Source organism: Oncorhynchus gorbuscha, linkage group LG14, assembly GCF_021184085.1.
Source record: "Oncorhynchus gorbuscha isolate QuinsamMale2020 ecotype Even-year linkage group LG14, OgorEven_v1.0, whole genome shotgun sequence".
In the NCBI taxonomy this organism is placed as follows: domain Eukaryota; kingdom Metazoa; phylum Chordata; class Actinopteri; order Salmoniformes; family Salmonidae; genus Oncorhynchus; species Oncorhynchus gorbuscha.
In genome coordinates this window covers 18,510,137-18,525,284 of record NC_060186.1, presented here as the reverse complement: position 1 = coordinate 18,525,284, position 15,148 = coordinate 18,510,137, and the positions used below count along the sequence as shown (strand labels likewise).

The 15,148-nt window shown below is 43.5% G+C and overlaps 1 protein-coding gene across 2 annotated transcripts in view; it reads right to left on the bottom strand.

Moving 5' to 3' along the window:
- Window positions 1-1,924: 1,924 nt before the first annotated feature.
- Window positions 1,925-15,148, bottom strand: part of LOC123994589 (cadherin-like and PC-esterase domain-containing protein 1) — a 99,330-nt gene continuing 86,106 nt past the window's right edge. Inside the window, exons 15-21 of one of the 2 annotated variants that reach the window (XM_046297366.1) lie at window positions 10,963-11,083; window positions 9,887-10,023; window positions 6,272-6,492; window positions 5,586-5,687; window positions 5,371-5,458; window positions 4,725-4,871; window positions 1,925-3,516 (exon numbers count right to left, since the gene is read on the bottom strand). In XM_046297366.1, coding sequence (XP_046153322.1) covers window positions 3,274-3,516; window positions 4,725-4,871; window positions 5,371-5,458; window positions 5,586-5,687; window positions 6,272-6,492; window positions 9,887-10,023; window positions 10,963-11,083 — 1,059 coding nt within the window. In that variant the 3' untranslated portion in view covers window positions 1,925-3,273. The remainder of the gene's footprint in view (window positions 3,517-4,724; window positions 4,872-5,370; window positions 5,459-5,585; window positions 5,688-6,271; window positions 6,493-9,886; window positions 10,024-10,962; window positions 11,084-15,148) is intronic. The other variant, XM_046297367.1, reaches the window with a different exon arrangement.

Here is a 15,148-nt window from a genome sequence, read left to right as displayed (position 1 = left end):
TACACAACAATTATTTCATGTTAAACAAGGCCTGGTTTTGAATTTAATACCAATGTCATTCCAACTAATCCTTATGACAAACGAATTTATATATTTGATCTATATTCATATTTATTGATTGCAATGGTTTCCTTTTTTAAGATTCATATAAATCTACAGTTAGAGAAAATGTCCTCATGATTTCAACACATCGAAATCATCCTCCGACTCAAACATTTTTTTTCCCGTGCTCGTGAATTGTGTAATATTCGTTAGGTTTAGAATGTTTATAATCTAATTTTTCCATTTAAATGTATAGTTTAAATGATCAAAGCCTTGATTCAAATGCAACGACAATCACAACCACATTGCCCATTGAGTAACCAATTATGTTTGAGTAAATATTTTCAGTCACTGTTGAGTTCTTTGCCTTTTCCTGAATAATAAACATCACATGTACAGTCAGCGAGCATTTTCGACATTTTAAGGACATTTTTAAAAGGGTTGACTGACCAGCTTTCTGTTTAGTATATTAGACGGGGCTGTATGAGGCAGACGAGGTGAGGTCTACTCAGCCCCCAGAAAAGTCACAACCCTCCCAAGCCTTTCAAATTCCCCGACTAAAACAGTGCAGAGTGAATGGTCTGCCTGAAATTTGACATCAGAGTTCGGAATGAATCGCAGTGCGAGTCCATCATTCCTCCTTGGCGCGACAACAACCCAGGCGGCAGGTCCACCGTCTTCAGGGCGGTTACATGTGCCCCAAAGACAAGCCTTTGTTTATAACATTTTACATTAACCTTCATTTTGATCGAGACTTGTTGCATCTACCTTATTCTATCCCTCGCCCACTCAACGCTGTTATTTAGCCAAATGTCGCACAAGACCATTCAATTTGAAACACTTTAGGCATCCACTTCACTTTGTATGCGTTCCCTTTATTTGATCTAGAAACTATAAAACAAATATGGATATATTTTCAATATATCGCTACATTGTATTACATTTTTATGCGGTCATATAACCGTGTTTATAAAGTTCTTTAGACAGGCATTGGCTACATATTTGAACACACCATTGTCAGTGTAAGTAGGCCTAAATAAAATAGACTAATAACTCTCTGGAATAAGGCCCTAACAGTACGTCGACCTCAAACACGAGTTAGGCCTGCATTTAAATCAACATTAGTTTGACTTCTCGATCCTGCTGCTCGATCTCTGCCCAGATCACGCCGTGGGTAGGATGATTGGATGTGTCGGATTAGCGGCACATGACTGCAAAGGGGAGTCAGACTGGGCTCGTTACGCGCCAGACGGAGTTAAACCACATTACACTGATATTCATTTTATTATAGCACAGTTATAGCCTAATTGAAAATGTGTCTCCCTAATTATTAATGGCTCCGGTCTGGCGCAGCGGTCTACGGCACTGCATCTCAGTGCTGGGGCGTCAAAGACCCTGGTTCGATTCCAGGCTATATACCAACCGAAAGTGATTGGGAGTCCCATAGGGCAGCGCACAGCGTCGTCCGGGTTAGGCCGTTATTATAAATAATAATTGGTTCTTAACGGACTTTCCTAGTTAAATAGAGGTACAAAGAGGTGTTCTTCTAAACCAGCTGATAGAGATGATGATCAGGTCTTGGTGGCACGAAGGAAATTACAAAGCGCAGAAGGAAAACAAAAGAGAGCCTCTGCCCACCTTCCTCAGAGCATCACACGGCTTCATACCCCTGCATGGTTGAATTGTGATGATGCCTGTTATTAAAGGATTTGTCTAATAGTGTGCGCAAACAGCATGCACAGGCTTATCCTCATATGGTGCACTACTTAAAGGGGAAATATGCGAGGCCAACATCCTAATTGTTTACAAGCTAGTGCTTTGTGGAACTTTCAAAACACAGTTTCATGCTTTCAGAAAATAGTTTCTGGACACAAAGTTAAGTTAAGAAAATATATACTTTAATGTTGTAATGGAATAACTTATATATACCATCTGGAAGCACAAAGCTGAAGTTAGTGCCATTTGAAGATAGTTATTTAAAAATAAATGAATAGTGTTGATAATATTTAGCATTAAGCAAATATGTCTTTCTGTTTTCCTTCAAAATCACTGAATCAAATGATTAGGTTTGCTATCAATGTTCCATAGGACCCCTAAGCAGAGGTAAGCAGGTAGTCTCCACTCCTGTGTGTGTTACAATTACCTTCATCTTCACCAGCTCAGTTCCCTCCATACAAATGATCAGAGGACAGATCAGACAATATATATATAGATCCATAGCATACATTACACCAGTCCTTCATTAGCATGTAAACAATATGCTGTGTGTAAAACATTATACACTGGTTATCAACATTATAGGCACGAATAAACATCTGTAGAAAAATATATAGAAATATAAGAAAATCATACATAAGACATTCACTTGAAGAATAGCTCAGCTTTCGTCATATCTTTGGCATAGAATAGAATACGTTGTGGTGTCCACAGAACACACGGATGGATGAGGTACGGTATATGAGGAGGAATAGCTGGATACCCAGAAGTCCCTCCAATGGCGAGAGATCGGCATTCCTGATGCACAAAGGCATCAAAGGCACACATCAAAAATCTTGAACCTCCCCTCGGAGACCCCCAGACGTTTCCCAATGTTGTTGTGGCCCTCAACTAGCTCACCTGATTAGTTGACCAGTTGAATCTGAATCAGGTGTGCCAGCACTGGAATACATCAAACACATGGAATTGCCGTGGGGTACCCGAGGAAAGGATTGGGAAACAATGCTGTACAACATTTCAACAACTATAAAACTATACAATTGTAAAGGTCTGTGCTGGAGCGTTGAGGGAGCATTGTCGGTTGGTGGGAGAGCAAGGCTTACATTTGGGATGTGCACATGACACACTCCTTTGACAGTCACTCTCGCTCTCCTCTTTTGTCTTTCTCCAGCTGCGTCCCTCGTCTTTTGGCGGTCGGCCAGCGATCGTCCTCTTCGACCATCTGGAAAACTTTACCTAGCAGAGATAGCAGTCACATGACGGACGGACGGACGGGACGGAGGGCAGTGTGTGGGCCAATCAGAGGAGGTCTGTGTGACAGACAGTGGTGATGTCTGTCTCACGGCTGACCAGTCAGTACTCTCCTGTTACTTCAGCACTTCCTGGATGGGATGAGCTCTCATTCATTAGAGAGACGTGGTATGGATACGAGCACACACACACACACACGCACATTAGTAAGAAAGGACACAAGCACGCAGGCACACACACAGTCTGTGGTGGTGAGGGCTGGGTCTAGTTTCCCGTGTCTCTCACACACAGTCTGCTCAGCAGAATCTGCGAGTACACCTGGTTCACCGCTCCTCTCACATGATAGGTGGAGGAGTTAGACCCCCCCCACTGGTCCTGGTGCTGCAGGGTAGGCTGATCACTGTACCCGGTTCCAGTCCCACTGGTTCCAGTCCCAGGTTCCTCGCCGTGTCGAAGGAGCTTCATCTTCCTGTGCAGGGGAGCCTTGGAGAACGGCAGCTTTTCAACCTTCAAGGAACACAGCGAGGAGAACCATGTCAACACCTCACCTCTAACACAACATCTACATACTGATATTATACTGTAACTAGGTAACTAGACCATGGCCAGAACTGACTTCTACTACCGGAGGCTAGCTAACGTTGCCTGGGGTTTCACGGAACAGAACAGAAGCGGAAACCCATCGTCACAGTCTGGGGTTCCTCTAATATAAATCACACAGGAACAATCCAAGCCTAACCTAAATCCTGACATAACAGAAACCCTGTCCATCCCCGCAGGGTTTGGGTTAGACATTACTCCATTCATGTATCCCATTCTTCCTTCTGGCTTCCTTTTGGGAAATTCTGTTGCCACTTAAAGACCCATATGAACTGGGAGGAGATGGGCGGGGGTATGTAGGGGCAGGGGAGGCACATGTACATATGCCCGAAACCACTTCACAAGTGCCCTGGGGCCCAGCTGCTACCAACGTGGTGCTTTACTGCCCAATAAAACCCGGCCTAACGGCTAATTACTGATTAACCGATCCATGGACAATTTTATAGCTGAATTAAAACAAGTGACTGTTCTTTTTACAGGGAGGTGGAGAGGGGGGAGAAGGGGAGTGCGTGTGTATGTGTGTTACAGCAGGATTTCCTTCTAGAAAGCTCCCTGACATGGATGGGGATTGTTCAATCAAGAGGACATAAGAACCGATTTCCTCTGGGCCCAGAAAATGCTGTTCGCTATTTGTATCCTCCATAGGGCCAAAGCCCAGGATTATTTAAGCCCAAAGATTCCCTCCTGGAAAATTGGCGTGTGCGCGAACATAAATAGCAAGTATCCATAATGAAGTTATTTCAGATATTACAGTCGGAGAGGGAGTGGGAGTCCTCGGGGAAAGAGTTTGCTGTGGATCTAGCTGTGCTCCCTGGCCACTGAGGTTTAGACAAACCATTAGTTATAATTGGTATCAATTACTGTATCCAGAGAGAGACATACGATACCTGTGTTATAGTGTTGATGACATTGTGCTGTGATTTGAATAACTGACTGGTAGATAAGCAAATACTGAGAATTAATATAAACTATGATAAACAAAATGAACATGCTGAATTAGGACGTTCAAGGTGATACACACTGTTTCAATCAGGGTGGGGCGAGAACTTAGGGTACTGTCGTTTTTTAGACAAGGGTCATGGCGGGTTGAGGGGGGGGGGTGGTGGTGGCGTTACCTCATGAAAATGGCAGGCGCACTGTCCCTGCAGGAACTCTTTGTAGCGGCCCATGGTGACGCTGAAAGTGTCTATGACCTCATACCCATGGTGCTTTGCGGCGGTGATGATGTTGCTGTTCTCTCTGTACAGCTCCTGTACTCCTCTCTGGGCAAGTTAAAGTAAGACAGCAAAGAAGTAATCGCATATCGTAGCCATAACATTTTTGTACAGTTCACTGAGGCCCCTATTGCAACACATCTGAAGTATAACTTCACTTTGAATTGAATGAGTTGTATTGCTGTCGAACAGGTGCCATTGCTGATGTTGGACCAGTCAGCATGTTGGAAGCCATGGACTATTAGCCAATAATGTTTTAGATAAATACACACAGCACGGGTAAAGGGCTATCCACCAGGTGACTAAGCAGTGCCTTTTAAACAATTTAACAGATAAGCAGTAAAATTAACAGCGTGGAAAAATAATTTGAGTGAAGAGAGAAGCTGAGGGGGAAAGAGAGAGAGAGAGAAGAGAGAGAGGAAGAACGAGAGAGAGTGAGAAAGAGAGAGATTCAGAGAAAGAACCAGAGCAGTCAAACAGAGAAAAGAGTTGAGGAGGAGACACCAAGAGGGAAACTGAATGCACACAAAGAGGAGGATGGACCTACCAGTGAGAGAGAGCGGATGCCATCCACAGGGAGATGGAAGCCCATGCCCAGAGACTTCACCACCACCATGATATCCTGTAGCCCTTCCCTGGAGGAGAGAGGTGGGTAATGAGGTCTATTCTTGGCCAGTGAATAGATTTAATTGAGCAGTTGCTAATTCCTGAACGGTGTCAGGAAGGGCGTTTGCCACAGAGTGTATGCAACAGTGAGCTTACCTCACCAGCACTTCTTTCATGATCCTCAGGTGGTTGGTGTTGAGCCACTGGACACCTCCTGCCACCAGCACAGTCTGACGGGAGTTCTCCAGGGGTCGTGATCTTCGGGGAGGATCAAAGGTCAAAAAGACATCAGCTCGGCGGCAGTAGGACTATATCTATTGAACAGGCATAGGCACACATGCTGACAACGTGCTTCTGCTTTCACACACACACACACACACACACACACACGCACGCACGCACGCACGCACGCACGCACGCACGCACGCACGCACGCACGCACACACACACACACACACACACACACACACACACACACACACACACACACACACACAAAACCTGGAATGTAGTGATTTTAGGGGCAAGAGAGAGTCGTGGATGGGAGACCTGCTGTGTTAAATTACACTGTGACACGACTCCTAACACATGACTCTTAAACGCAGCCCCCGGCCCTTTGATCACAGCAACTGATTAAGGCTTCCTCTCCATATGGGGGGACAGGGCTTCAAGTGTCAATGGGAGCTAAGAGCCAAAATGGCTTCTGCATAGATATGGTTTCTTGATGCCAATCTAACAGCTGATGAGTAGACTGCAGTGATTACAGGACATACTTTAGTGCAGCAGGAGCACTAACGCCAACCCTCACCCATCCACCCACACAGACTCCCCCTCTCCTTCACCTCAGTATGAGCTGCTCCAGGGCCCTCTGGAAGGTGGGTCTGTGGCTCTGCTCCAGCCAGAACTGTGGGTAGTAGGAGTAGGAGACGTGTGTGTGTCCCTTATTGACGTTGCGATAGATCAGGCTGTCGTGGGCCTTGCCCCAGTCCTCCAGACTAGAGTTGACCCGCTCCATCAGGAAGTACATCATCCCCCGGTTAGTGGAGTCACCTATGAACATTACCTGAGTGACAAGAATAATGGTTTTGACATGAAAGGATCGAGAACACCTGGGTTGTATTCATTAGGGCACACCGTATAAAAACGCACCAAATTGTTTTGGAGCAGAGAACGAAAATTGAAATTTCTTATTGGAGAAGTTCATTTAGGCCCTCCCTGTTTCAGCCCATTTCTTTGGTTTGCTGCCTAATGAATATGGCCCAGTTTTCATTGAATTTTGCACTTCAAAATGATTTCACTGTAGTTGACTGGCATGTACTTAAATAATACAACGGCTGACCTTTATAACTGCAACATCGCCAAAATGTGAACACATGAAAGGCAAATCCCACTAGACACACACTCGTTGAATCAGCGCTGTTTCCACGTCATTTCAATGTTGAATTGACATCCGTGCCCAGTGGGATGCTTCTATTACGACAAATCCACAGAACACAATATGACAAATCAAAAGTGATATGACAGTGTCCAAGTCCAGTTTCCAGCTAAGCCAATCAGAGTGTGTGAAAGAGCCTTTTCAAACACAGAACAGAGCCAAAAACAGATGGACTGTAGTTCAGAGTGAGAGGTGGCAAACATCTCATCTTTGTGAAAAGCTTCTTGATTGTTCAAATCTGTTGATGAGAAAATGGGGAAGTCCAGAGAAACGTAACAAACACGACATCTGGAGCAAACTGACGTAACTCGTACCTCATGCATCACTATTGATACAGATCCATATTAAAGTAAGGGGTAGACTGGGTAGGTGAGGACAGGAAGTTGAGAGGCTTTATTAGAATTAGCTGCAATGTGAGCTAAAGTGGCTAAAGTCCAACTTCAATCACACGTTCACACTGACCTCTGACCTGGAAGTAACTGGCAACTCTTTCACAAACCACTAGCCACATTCACCAGAGACAGCTAAACCACTATCCACATTCCCTAGAGAGATTTGACCAAGCCTATAGAAAGCCCTAGGACTGTAAATGCCTTCTGTGGCTCTAAGGCATTGGTATTCAAAGTAGGGGTCGCAAACTGCAGTGGGACAAAATGTTTGTTTTTTTAGGTACAAAAATTAAAAGTACAGATTATTGTATGGGGCAATACACAAACATTTTTGAGATAGATAATTTGAAAGATACAATTTTATTGCGTAAATGTTTCAAACACAGAACAGAGCCAAAACAGATGGACTATAGTTTAGAGTGAGAGGTGGCCAACATATCATCTTTGTGAAAGCTTGTTTTGGTTTCTTTCCATTTTGATAAAATATGAACATGCAATGAATTGAAGGTTATTTGTTGATGTAAAAATCTAAATTGACTGATTTTAAGGTTGTGTCATTAGATTTGGGGTGGGATTGCAAATAAATTCATGAGAAAAAATGGGGTCCCCCAGAAATTCTGGCGAACAAAATGGGGTCTCCTCTGAAAAACTTTGAATACCACTCCTCTAAGGTGTATGTGTATGTACCTATTATACTTGATATATTTCCTGGGTTGATTTAACGGCTTTACGTCCCTGAGGGCCGCTCCGTACTGTGACACCAGTGCAGCGAACTACATGCCCTCCCATTAGCATTGCTGGAGTATATGAGGCAAAGGCTAAGACTTTAGTTTATACATTATACTGCTTCTCAGCTCTGCCAACCCCTGCTGGGTTTACAGACCTATTCATACAGCGTCACATAAACCCCACTCTCTCACCTCAGAGGCATCATACCATAGCCTACCTCATCTACCCTCTCCACCTGGCTTCAATGAGACGGAGAGAGGGAGAGAGAAAAAGAAAACAGAGATGTTTGAGGGATGGCTCAGCCCTCAAATGAACTCACGAGGGAAACATGCTAGACACTGCCTGTCTTGTTATCCTTACATGATCATCTCTGCTCCATCGTTAGACCAGATGCATGCTGGTTAGCGTAGTCTTAACACACATCGGCCAACACCTTTCTCACACCCAGTGCTGACCAAGCATACGCTGAAGTGCCTGACCAATACAGCTGGCTTCCATATCATTCTGTTATCCCCTGTGCAATATCTCTCACACACATAGAAATTGTGTGTGTGTGTGTGTGTGTGTGTGTGTGTGTGTGTGTGTGTGTGTGTGTGTGTGTGTGTGTGTGTGTGTGTGTGTGTGTGTGTGTGTGTGTGTGTGTGTGTGTGTGTGTGTGTGTGTGTGTGTCTCTGTGTGTCTGTGTGTCTGTGTGTGTGTGTCTCTGTGTGTCTGTGTGTCTGTGTGTGTGTGTCTGTGTGTGTGTGTGTGTGTGTGTGTGTGTGTGTGTGTGTGTGTGTGTGTGTGTGTGTGTGTGTGTGTGTGTGTGTGTGTGTGTGTGTGTGTGTGTGTGTGTGTGTGTGTGTGTGTGTGTGTGTGTGCACAAGTCTTATGCATGTGGAAAATATTATCACTCTCACTGAATCTGTCAGCGCTGCTGTCTGTCTGGATCCATGTGTCGTCTTTTATGACTCAGCTGGAAGGCCTTGTTAGCGCCTAGTTAGCACCCAGTTAGGGCCCACTGCTAACCTGCTCCAACTACCCCCCTCTTTTGCGGAACAAGCTCATTTCTAATCTGTACTGTTAGTAGATTGTGGGACAGTAACCTGAGTAGAGAGCTAGCTAGGAACATGAGAGCAGTGCCTGAACTCAGGTCATGGACTTTGGACATACACTGCTTGTCAAAACATCTCATTCCAAAATCATGGGTATTAATATGGACTTGGTCCCCCTTTGCTGCTATAACAGCCTCCACTCTTCTGGGAAGGTTTTCCACTAGATGTTGGAACATTGCTGCGGGAACTCGCTTCCATTCAGCCACGAGAGCATTAGTGAGGTTGGGCACTGATGTTTGGCGATTACGCCTGGCTCGCAGTCGGCGTTCCAATTCATTCCAAAGGTGTTCGATGGGGTTGAGGACAGGGTTCTGTGCAGGCCAGTCAAGTTCTTTGACACCGATTCGGACAAACCATTCTGTATGAACCTAGTTTTGTGCATGGGGGCATTGTTATGCTGAAACAGGAAAGGGCCTTCTCCAAATTGTTGCCACAATGTTGGAATCACAGAATGGTCTAAAATGTCATCGTACCCTGTAGCGAGAACCGAGAACAAGTTTTCACTGCTCCAGAGTCGAATGGCGGCGAGCTTTACACCACTCCAGTCGACGCTTGTCGTTGCGCATGGTGATCTTAGACTTAGGCCATGGAGTGTTGTACTTTTGTGCATGTTGAGTATGTGATTGTGTCTCAGTGTAAACAAGGTATGACATGATTGTTATTTTCGTATAAAATCTATTTTTGGACTTAGCTGTGGTTAATGTGCAGAATAAAAATAATTATAATTATGTTCCGGCCCCACGACCATCCACTTCGACAAAAATCACCCCACTGATGAATTGAGTTGCCTTCCCCTGCATTAGGGCTTACCTTCCTATACATCATGCAGTCCTGCAGCTGGGGGAGGTCCAGCAAGGGGTGGTAACAGCCCTCGGGTTGCCAGGCAACCTCTCTCCAGTCACAGGTCCGGTTGTCGGCACAGCTGAGACAAGGAACCACCCAACGACCTGGGGAGAGAAAAACATAGACAGATGTCTCACCCGCAAAGCTTTACATTGTGCAAGTTATAATTCTCCACACACACTTCACATTGTGCAAGTTATAATTCTCCACACACATTTCACATTGTGCAATTTATAATTCTCCACACACACTTCACATTGTGCAAGTTATAATTCTCCACACACACTTCACATTGTGCAAGTTAGAATTCTCCACACACACTTCACATTGTGCAAGTTATAATTCTCCACACACACTTCACATTGTGCAAGTTATAATTCTCCACACACACTTCACATTGTGCAAGTTATAATTCTCCACACACACTTCACATTGTGCAATTTATAATTCTCCACACACACTTCACATTGTGCAAGTTCTAATTCTCCACACACACTTCACATTGTGCAAGTTATAATTCTCCACACACACTTCACATTGTGCAAGTTATAATTCTCCACACACACTTCACATTGTGCAAGTTATAATTCTCCACACACACTTCACATTGTGCAAGTTATAATTCTCCACACACACTTCACATTGGGCAAGTTATAATTCTCCACACACACTTCACATTGTGCAAGTTATAATTCTCCACACACTTCACATTGCTCTCCCTGCTGACATTTATTATCTGCCCTGCAGGGTAGGATATTGGGTTTTAATAGCTGAGTTTAACCTCTGACCCTTTGCACTTAAATCAAAGGGCAGAGTGTGTTGGCCACTTAAATCGGCCTTGCACAGATACACACACAGCAGGGTTTCATATGGACATCTGGGCATGTGTGCAGTACATTTCAAAGCCATGAGAATTATTTCTAAGTAGAACATTTCTGAGGAGCGATTATTTTTTTGACAGTAATTCATAAAGCCTTTCAGCTATGTATGAAATGTTATCTATGAAAACAATGTGAAGTGATATCTTTAGGGAGGAAACAGACCTGGTACATCCCCGGAGGTGCAGGGCCGCTTTGGGGAATGGGGCTCGCCTGGAGAGAGTGGCCCAGGAAGGGGCTCCAAACCACAGGGCTGATCTGGTTGCACCACCAGGCCACAGTCCTGCTTAGACACAGGGAGAAATATATTAGATTTTGAGGGATGGTCCATCATACTGGGATGCTGAGGGAACTTTATCATGTTGAGTTCATGTTGAAAACTAGTATTCAGTAGTATTGTTCAAGTATCTATTCAGTGCTATTGGTGCAGTATCCAATCAGTGCTATTGCTCTAGTACCCACTCAGTGCTATTGCTCTAGTATCCACTCAGTGCTATTGTTCTAGTATCCACTCAGTGCTATTGTTCTAGTATCCACTCAGTGCTATTGTTCTAGTATCCACTCAGTGCTATTGTTCTAGTATCCACTCAGTGCTATTGTTCTAGTATCCACTCAGTGCTATTGTTCTAGTATCCACTCAGTGCTATTGTTCTAGTATCCACTCAGTGCTATTGTTCTAGTATCCACTCAGTGCTATTGTTCTAGTATCCACTCAGTGCTATTGTTCTAGTATCCACTCAGTGCTATTGTTCTAGTATCCACTCAGTGCTATTGTTCTAGTATCCACTCAGTGCTATTGTTCTAGTATCCACTCAGTGCTATTGTTCTAGTATCCACTCAGTGCTATTGTTCTAGTATCCACTCAGTGCTATTGGTGCAGTATCCACTCAGTGCTATTGTTCTAGTATCCACTCAGTGCTATTGTTCTAGTATCCACTCAGTGCTATTGTTCTAGTATCCACTCAGTGCTATTGTTCTAGTATCCACTCAGTGCTATTGTTCTAGTATCCACTCAGTGCTATTGTTCTAGTATCCACTCAGTGCTATTGTTCTAGTATCCACTCAGTGCTATTGTTCTAGTATCCACTCAGTGCTATTGTTCTAGTGCAGTATCCACTCAGTGCTATTGTTCTAGTATCCACTCAGTGCTATTGTTCTAGTATCCACTCAGTGCTATTGTTCTAGTATCCACTCAGTGCTATTGTTCTAGTATCCACTCAGTGCTATTGTTCTAGTATCCACTCAGTGCTATTGTTCTAGTATCCACTCAGTGCTATTGTTCTAGTATCCACTCAGTGCTATTGTTCTAGTATCCACTCAGTGCTATTGTTCTAGTATCCACTCAGTGCTATTGTTCTAGTATCCACTCAGTGCTATTGTTCTAGTATCCACTCAGTGCTATTGTTCTAGTATCCACTCAGTGCTATTGTTCTAGTATCCACTCAGTGCTATTGTTCTAGTATCCACTCAGTGCTATTGTTCTAGTATCCACTCAGTGCTATTGTTCTAGTATCCACTCAGTGCTATTGTTCTAGTATCCACTCAGTGCTATTGTTCTAGTATCCACTCAGTGCTATTGTTCTAGTATCCACTCAGTGCTATTGTTCTAGTATCCACTCAGTGCTATTGTTCTAGTATCCACTCAGTGCTATTGTTCTAGTATCCACTCAGTGCTATTGTTCTAGTATCCACTCAGTGCTATTGTTCTAGTATCCACTCAGTGCTATTGTTCTAGTATCCACTCAGTGCTATTGTTCTAGTATCCACTCAGTGCTATTGTTCTAGTATCCACTCAGTGCTATTGTTCTAGTATCCACTCAGTGCTATTGTTCTAGTATCCACTCAGTGCTATTGTTCTAGTATCCATTCAGTGCTATTGTTCTAGTATCCACTCAGTGCTATTGGTGCAGTATCCACTCAGTGCTATTGTTCTAGTATCCATTCAGTGCTATTGTTCTAGTATCCACTCAGTGCTATTGGTGCAGTATCCACTCAGTGCTATTGTTCTAGTATCCACTCAGTGCTATTGTTCTAGTATCCACTCAGTGCTATTGTTCTAGTATCCACTCAGTGCTATTGTTCTAGTATCCACTCAGTGCTATTGTTCTAGTATCCATTCAGTGCTATTGTTCTAGTATCCACTCAGTGCTATTGATGCAGTATCCACTCAGTGCTATTGTTCTAGTATCCATTCAGTGCTATTGTTCTAGTATCCACTCAGTGCTATTGATGCAGTATCCACTCAGTGCTATTGTTCTAGTATCCACTCAGTGCTATTGTTCTAGTATCCACTCAGTGCTATTGTTCTAGTATCCACTCAGTGCTATTGTTCTAGTATCCATTCAGTGCTATTGTTCTAGTATTCATTCAGTGCTATTGTTCTAGTATTCATTCAGTGCTATTGTTCTAGTATTCATTCAGTGCTATTGATGCAGTATCCACTCAGTGCTATTGTTCTAGTATCCATTCAGTGCTATTGTTCTAGTATCCACTCAGTGCTATTGTTCTAGTATCCACTCAGTGCTATTGTTCTAGTATCCACTCAGTGCTATTGTTCTAGTATCCACTCAGTGCTATTGTTCTAGTATCCACTCAGTGCTATTGTTCTAGTATCCACTCAGTGCTATTGTTCTAGTATCCACTCAGTGCTATTGTTCAGTATCCACTCAGTGCTATTGTTCTAGTATCCACTCAGTGCTATTGTTCTAGTATCCACTCAGTGCTATTGTTCTAGTATCCACTCAGTGCTATTGTTCTAGTATCCACTCAGTGCTATTGTTCTAGTATCCACTCAGTGCTATTGTTCTAGTATCCACTCAGTGCTATTGTTCTAGTATCCACTCAGTGCTATTGTTCTAGTATCCACTCAGTGCTATTGTTCTAGTATCCACTCAGTGCTATTGTTCTAGTATCCACTCAGTGCTATTGGTGCAGTATCCACTCAGTGCTATTGTTCTAGTATCCACTCAGTGCTATTGTTCTAGTATCCACTCAGTGCTATTGTTCTAGTATCCACTCAGTGCTATTGTTCTAGTATCCACTCAGTGCTATTGTTCTAGTATCCACTCAGTGCTATTGTTCTAGTCTAGTATCCACTCAGTGCTATTGTTCTAGTATCCACTCAGTGCTATTGTTCTAGTATCCACTCAGTGCTATTGTTCTAGTATCCACTCAGTGCTATTGTTCTAGTATCCACTCAGTGCTATTGTTCTAGTATCCACTCAGTGCTATTGGTGCAGTATCCACTCAGTGCTATTGTTCTAGTATCCACTCAGTGCTATTGTTCTAGTATCCACTCAGTGCTATTGTTCTAGTATCCACTCAGTGCTATTGTTCTAGTATCCACTCAGTGCTATTGTTCTAGTATCCACTCAGTGCTATTGTTCTAGTATCCACTATTGTTCAGTATCCACTCAGCTATTGGTGCAGTATCCACTCAGTGCTATTGTTCCACTCAGTGCTAGTATCCACTCAGTGCTATTGTTCTAGTATCCACTCAGTGCTATTGTTCTAGTATCCACTCAGTGCTATTGTTCTAGTATCCACTCAGTGCTATTGTTCAGTATCCACTCAGTGCTATTGTTCTAGTATCCACTCAGTGCTATTGTTCTAGTATCCACTCAGTGCTATTGTTCTAGTATCCACTCAGTGCTATTGGTGCAGTATCCACTCAGTGCTATTGTTCTAGTATCCACTCAGTGCTATTGTTCTAGTATCCACTCAGTGCTATTGTTCTAGTATCCACTCAGTGCTATTGTTCTAGTATCCACTCAGTGCTATTGTTCTAGTATCCACTCAGTGCTATTGTTCTAGTATCCACTCAGTGCTCCATTGTTTGTTAGTATCCACTCAGTGCTATTGTTCTAGTATCCACTCAGTGCTATTGTTCTAGTATCCACTCAGTGCTATTGGTGCAGTATCCACTCAGTGCTATTGTTCTAGTATCCATTCAGTGCTATTGTTCTAGTATCCACTCAGTGCTATTGGTGCAGTATCCACTCCAGTGCTATTGTTCTAGTATCCACTCAGTGCTATTGTTCTAGTATCCACTCAGTGCTATTGTTCTAGTATCCACTCAGTGCTATTGTTCTAGTATCCACTCAGTGCTATTGTTCTAGTATCCACTCAGTGCTATTGTTCTAGTATCCACTCAGTGCTATTGTTCTAGTATCCACTCAGTGCTATTGTTCTAGTATCCACTCAGTGCTATTGTTCTATCCACTCAGTGCTAGTATCCACTCAGTGCTATTGTTGCTAGTATCCACTCAGTGCTATTGTTCTAGTATCCATTCAGTGCTATTGTTCTAGTATCCACTCAGTGCTATTGATGCAGTATCCACTCAGTGCTATT